Below are 6,627 nucleotides of genomic sequence, written 5' to 3' on the forward strand. Positions count from 1 at the left end.
ACTGGATGCAGACACAGAAGACGATTAATTAAAGTCACAAGAGGAAATGCAAAGGGAGATAGTATTGCAGCCAGAACACATACCAGTGATAGCAGACAGATACAGGGGTGATTGGGGTTCAGGAAAGCTGGGTGATGATGGTATTGCAGCCTGAACACATACCAGTGATAGCAGACAGATACAGGGGTGATTGGGGTTCAGGAAAGATGGGTGATGATGGTATTGCAGCCGGGATACATACCATTGATAGCAGACAGATACAGGGGTGATTGGGGTTCAGGAAAGATGGGTGATGATGGTATTGCAGCCAGAACACATACCTGTGGATGAAGCAGATCGATTGTCAGAGTGATAGTAATAGTGAAGCATAGTAATAATAATAATGAAGCATCTAGAGCAAGGGAGTCATTTTCAGGCATATTTCAGATGTTATCCTTAGAACGACATCCTTGGAATGACAGACCGACATTATACAGTAACACTATGAAGAGATCGGGGGGGATTGACGGTATCATTGTGTGTGTCAGGTTCCTATAAGGTGTCACGATGTCGCTGTCTATTTCTCCATGGAGGAGTGGGAGTATATAGAAGGACACAGAGATCTGTACAAGGATGTCATAATGGAGGTTCCCCAGCCCCTCACATCACCAGGTAATAGACAGGACTAAATACACACGGCCTATAATTATCTGTATGTAGAGAATGAATTCAGTCCCTGTATGTGTTTCCTCCAGATCTATCCAGTAAGAGGACAACACCAGAGAGATGTCCCCGTCCTCTTCTTCCACAGGACTGTAACCAAGAAGATCCCAGTGCTCCTCAGGATCATCAGGTAGATGGAGAGAAGGTGTCAGGAGATCTCCCCTATGATGTGTAAACGGCTGTGAAGGTCTTGTGCTCAGTCTTGTTTTATCCACCAGTATTATATGTTTTATACTTGTGTAATGAGAACGGTGGAGATGGCAGGATTACAGCTGACACCAGTGACCGGAGGTAAACTTTTTACCTCCAATCACAGCTGAGCGGTTATGCTGTGTTCTGACAACGTGGGAACCATGGCTCTGTGACCGGCGGGGATGATTTTACCACCAATCAGAAGCGCTACACCGGTGTTTACCGCACTGCCATACAGCTTGGGAAACACCGGCTTTTGTGCTGTGCATGATCGGCTATATTCTGCTATTAAATCAGCAAAAGTGTTGTGCCTGCCATCTGATGTATATACTTCTCATCAAGTTCTTGTTAAGTGAAGGAAAGTCTATTTTTGAACTTTGGTCTCCCTCATTCATCTCCATACTATCTGGTCTGGGCCTACAACGACAGCATGCAATCTCCGGAGTCGGGAGATATGACTCTGCTATAATGTGTGTGTGTGTATATATATATATATATATATATATATATATATATATAATTATACTATACTAGATGGTGGCCCGATTCTAACGCATCGGGTATTCCAGAATATGTATGTAGTTTATTTATGAAGATTTAAGAATAATGCAATGAATGTTCGGGCGGTGTAGAAAATTGCTTTGGAAAGGCTTCTGGAATCGACTTTGGGATTGCCCCTTGCAGACCTGGGGGGCTGGACCCTCATCTGACCTTGTTTTCCCTGGGCACACCGCTGGTGAAGGTTCCCTCTCTGCCTGCTGCACGCGCCATCTTCCTCCTTTGTGGTGACATCACCGCTACCCGATGTTCGGGCTGTGTGATGATTTCCTTCTGAACAGTATCTGCGTCCTGCCTTATGCTTGCCCTTTGCCGACCGGGGTTTTTTCACCCTCCTCTGCTCAAGTTAAGGCAGGGCACATCGTTGGTGAAGTTCCTGTGGAGGACTGCTGCGGCGCCATCTTCCTCCACCTTCAGTGTCGTCCCCGGGCGCGACCAATCAGCGACGCGGGATTTCCGTTACAGACAGAATTAGACGAATATATGTATATACTAAATGGTGGCCCAATTCTAACGCATCGGGTATTCTAGAATATGGCCAAATTCGCATGCGTTTTGCCGCAGAAAACATGCATTTTTCACACACGGAATTCGAGCGCATACCAAACGATTTGAAGCATCGTTTGGAATGTGATTGACAGGTTGGTCACACTTGTGAAGCATAGTGTTTTTGACAATTGTGATCAACTTTTTACTATTGATTGAAACCACAATTTTTTGCAAGTATTTAAATAGGCACTCCAACACATGAATCCACACTTGCGGGTAAAAAAGAATATTACTCCTTATCCAAAATGAAGCGAACCACAATTATATTACCAACATGTAACTTTATTAAACAAAATAAAGACATTTAAAATTGGCTACATATTCATTGTTTCCTGATAACCTACCCCAAAAGGGGAAAAAAACAGCAGACAATTATCTCTGTTTTGTTTAATAAAGTTACATGTTTTTAATATAATTGTGGTTCGCTTCATTTTGGATAAGAAGGAGTAATATTCTTTTTTGTCCGCAAGTGTGGATTTTTACTATTGATGATGCCTATGCAGCATCAATAGTAAAAGATAGCATGTAAAAAAGAATAAAAAAAAATTAAAAAAAGGTTATTCTCACCTTCCGACGGTCCCCGGACTCTTTCTTTCCTCTCCACGCTCCCGGCATCTTCCGTTCCCAGTTATGCTTAGCGCGAATTACCGGAGATGACGTCACTCTCGAGAGCGCGATGCTTGCGAGATTGCGACGTCATCAGCGGTCTTTCTCGCAAAGCATTACTGGGAACGGAAGATGCCGGCTGTGTGGTTAGAGGCGGGAGAGCTCCGGGGGCCGTCGGAGGGTGAGTATATCACTATTTTTTGCTTTAATTCTATTTTTACAGGTTTATGGTACCCACGGTCCAGAGGAGTCTCCCGACTCCTAGCGCCGCTGATCTCCCGACGGTAGCGGTGGCGTGTGTCCTTCAAATTCCGGACTGCGCCTGCGCACTGCGCCTGTCGCTGATTGGTTGCGGCCTGCCGGCCACGACCAATCAGCGACGCGGGATTTCCGTTACAGACAGACAGAGTTAGACGATTATATAAATAGATATATATATTATGTATAGCTGACCCGTGGAAGCGCTGATAGGCCGTCATCAGAGTTTACTCACTCCTTTCTTCAGCCTCCCGGCCATGAAGTTTTAAACTTTTGCTACAAATAAACTACGGACTTTCAATATGGATCGGTGAGTGCTGCAGTCCTTACTTTCTTTGATGGTGAAATTATATATATAGATATATTCTGTATATATGTGTGTGTATGTGTATATATATATGTTTGGCAGAGTCATATCTCCCGACTCTGCAGATTGCTGCTCTCATTGTATTATTACACAGGATTCTTATGATGTTACATCAGATCATCTTCTTCTCATTCAGGTCTCTACAATATCGGATCCTCTCAGTGAAGATCTTCTACACAAGAGAATTTTCCTGATTTCCCCATCAAGGATGGATATGGACAGAGACAAGATGGCGGAGAGGATGTTACACCTCACCCTAGAGATCCTCTTCCGTCTCACTGGAGAGGTGAGAGATTCTGATGACGTCACATTACATCATTCTTATCTATGGGAATAACAGATGGACAGAACTGGAGAGGTGAGGACTCTGGGAATGTCTGGAGTGAGATTTATTAATGTGTCTCTCCATAACCAGGATTACACAGTGGTGAAGAAGACCTCTAGTGATCGCTGTCAGGACCCTGTGTCTGATGGATGTGGAAGACCCCTGAGCCCAATCACGGGGCCTCCACCTCACCCCCTGATCCATGAGGACATCAATGACCAGAAGATCCTAGAACTCACCTACAAGATGACTGAGCTGCTGACTGGAGAGGTGACACTGCTGGGAATGCTGGGACATTATACAGTAACACTATGAAGGGATCGGGGGATGACGGTATCATTGTATGTGTCAGGTTCCTATAAGGTGTCAGGATGTCGCTGTCTATTTCTCCATGGAGGAGTGGGAGTATTTAGAAGGACACAGAGATCTGTACAAGGACGTCATAATGGAGGTTCCCCAGCCCCTCACATCACCAGGTAATAGACAGGACTAAATACACACGGCCTATAATTATCTGTATGTAGAGAATGAATTCAGTCCCTGTATGTGTTTCCTCCAGATCTATCCAGTAAGAGGACAACACCAGAGAGATGTCCCCATCCTCTTCTTCCACAGGACTGTAACCAAGAAGATCCCAGTGCTCCTCAGGATCATCAGGTAGATGTAGAGAAGGTGTCAGGAGATCTCCCCTATGATGTGTAGACGGTTGTGAAGGTCTTGTGCTCAGTCTTGCTTTATCCACCAGTATTATATGTTTTATACTTGTGTAATGAGAACGGTGGAGATGGCAGGATTAGAGCTGATCATAGATGGGACTTCTCCATCTGTCGGTGACTTTTACAATATTTGTTTCAGGGTGAAGATCTGACCCATATTAATACTACAGAGACATATGTGAGAGATGATGAGCGGTGTAAAGAGAAGATTCCCACATATGACTACCCAGGTGAGTAGTAACCACTGAATGCAGAGAAGTCACAGATTCCTCTCAGTCACCGGCTGTGGCTGCTTTATCGGTGGTGTAGTCCGGCCGTATTACCATGATCACCATTTTGCCTCTAGACCACAACATTCTCCTCCACCCAAAACTGTTCAAATGACTTTGGGCAGTGAAAGCCCTTTTCTATAGAACTTACAACCTGGAGGATCCTCCTACCCCCTGGGATTAGTGTGAGGGTGATCCCTTAAAGCGAGATCTATATGATTACTTGTACCTGACCCAATATAGGCCGAGTGCACGCTTAAAGAGTCACACCGAACACAGAGTTAGATGTCTACTCCTTTCTCAGCAAAGGCTTGCACACAACTGAAGTTTATTCTCAAGACAAAGAGACAGGAGATGGGTGTCACACCATCTTCTGAGTAGCCAGTGTCAGTCTATGATAGGTCCATTTCAGCTTCACTTCCATATATGGTATCCAGTATCTCAGCTTCTGCATTCCAAGGATTCCTTCCAGGGTGTTGTCTGAAGACACAGACGCCATCTTGGTACACCATATCTGAACTGACTTATATAAGGTTAGCTGCGTTGTACAGTACCATGAAAGTGAATGTAAATTGAAAAACGCTGTGCACATGCTGCAGAAAAATCTGCGTGGAAACGCTGCGGGTTCATGTCAATTCTTTGTGCGGATCTGCAGCGTTTCTGCACCCATTGACTTGCATTAAGTCGGGCATATCCGGAGCAAAACCGCAGATCTAAAAAAGATCTGCGTTTTTGCTGTGGATGAAACGCTGCAGATCGGGAGGGGGGGAAGAGTGGGGGCGGCGTGTCGGCGGAGACTGTGTGCTTGTGTATGTGTGTGGGCGGTGACTGTGTGCGTGTATGGGCCTGTGTGTGCGGGGGTCATCAGGCGGTCTGCCGGGCTGTGCGGAGGTCATTAGGCATATGTTGGGGCTGTGCGGGGGTCATTAGGCATATGTCGGGGCTGTGCGGGGGTCATCGGGCGGTCTGTTGGGCTGTGCGTGGGTCATTAGGCATATGCCGGGGCTGTGCGGGGGTCATCGGTCGGTCTGCCGGGCTGTGCGGGGGTCATTAGGCATATGTCGGGGCTGTGCGGGGGTCATTGGGCGGTCTGCGGGGCTGTGCGGGGGTCATTAGGCACATGCCGGGGCTGTGCGGGGGTCATTAGGCATATGTCGGGGCTGTGCGGGGGTCATCGGGCGGTCTGCTGGGCTGTGCGTGGGTCATTAGGTATACGCTGTGGCTGTGCGGGGGTCATTGGGCGGTTTGCCGGGCTGTGCGGGGGTCATTAGGCATATGTCGGGGCTGTGCGGGGGTCATTGGGCGGTCTGCTGGGCTGTGCGTGGGTCATTAGGCAAACGCCGTGGCTGTGCGGGGGTCATTAGGCACATGCCGGGGCTGTGCGGGGGTCATTAGGCATATGTCGGGGCTGTGCGGGGGTCATCGGGCGGTCTGCTGGGCTGTGCGTGGGTCATTAGGCATATGCCGTGGCTGTGCGGGGGGTCATTGGGCGGTCTGCCGGGCTGTGCGGGGGTCATTAGGCATATGTCGGGGCTGTGCGGGGGTCATTCGGCAATCTGCCGGGCTGTGCTGGGGTCATTAGGCATATGCCGGGGCTGTGCGGGGGTCATTGGGTGGTCTGTGGGGCTGTGCGGGGGTCAATAGGCATATGCCGGGCTGTGCGGGGGTCATTAGGCATATGCCGGGGCTGTGCGGGGGTCATCGGGCGGTCTGCTGGGCTGTGCGTGGGTCATTAGGCATACGCCGTGGCTGTGCGGGGGTCATTGGGCGGTCTGCCGGGCTGTGTGGGGGTCATTAGGCATATGCCAGGGCTGTGCGGGGGTCATCGGGCGGTCTGCTGGGCTGTGCGTGGGTCATTAGGCATACGCCGTGGCTGTGCGGGGGTCATTAGGCATATGTCGGGGCTGTGCGGGGGTCATTGGGCGGTCTGCCGGGCTGTGCAGGGGTCATTAGGCATATGCCGGGGCTGTGCGGGGGTCTTTGGGCGGTCTGCCGGGCTGTGCGGGGGTCAATAGGCATATGCCGGGGCTGTGCGGGGGTCATTGGGTGGTCTGCGGGGCTGTGCGGGGGTCATTAGGCATATGC

The 6,627-nt window shown here is 49.0% G+C and overlaps 1 protein-coding gene across 1 annotated transcript; it reads left to right on the forward strand.

The window, feature by feature from the left end:
* The first annotated feature begins 2,739 nt into the window (after positions 1 to 2,739).
* Positions 2,740 to 4,259, forward strand: LOC141076225 (uncharacterized). Its single transcript, XM_073563582.1, has 5 exons — positions 2,740 to 2,788; positions 3,349 to 3,518; positions 3,648 to 3,827; positions 3,910 to 4,033; positions 4,117 to 4,259. The coding sequence occupies exons 1-5, from the start codon at positions 2,740 to 2,742 to the stop codon at positions 4,257 to 4,259; spliced, it is 666 nt and encodes a 221-aa protein (XP_073419683.1).
* Positions 4,260 to 6,627: the final 2,368 nt, after the last annotated feature.

Source organism: Dendrobates tinctorius, unplaced genomic scaffold (genome assembly GCF_039654945.1).
Source record: "Dendrobates tinctorius isolate UK_male_01 unplaced genomic scaffold, ASM3965494v1 ptg000395l, whole genome shotgun sequence".
Taxonomy (NCBI): domain Eukaryota; kingdom Metazoa; phylum Chordata; class Amphibia; order Anura; family Dendrobatidae; genus Dendrobates; species Dendrobates tinctorius.

Coding starts and splice junctions, on each gene's coding strand:
- LOC141076225 (XM_073563582.1), top strand. CDS start 2,740: ATGCCGGCTGTGTGGTTAGAGGCGGGAGAGCTCCGGGGGCCGTCGGAG. Junction 2,789..3,348: donor GCTCCGGGGGCCGTCGGAGG/GTGAGTATATCA, acceptor ATGTTACATCAG/ATCATCTTCTTCTCATTCAG. Junction 4,034..4,116: donor CCAGCCCCTCACATCACCAG/GTAATAGACAGG, acceptor TGTTTCCTCCAG/ATCTATCCAGTAAGAGGACA.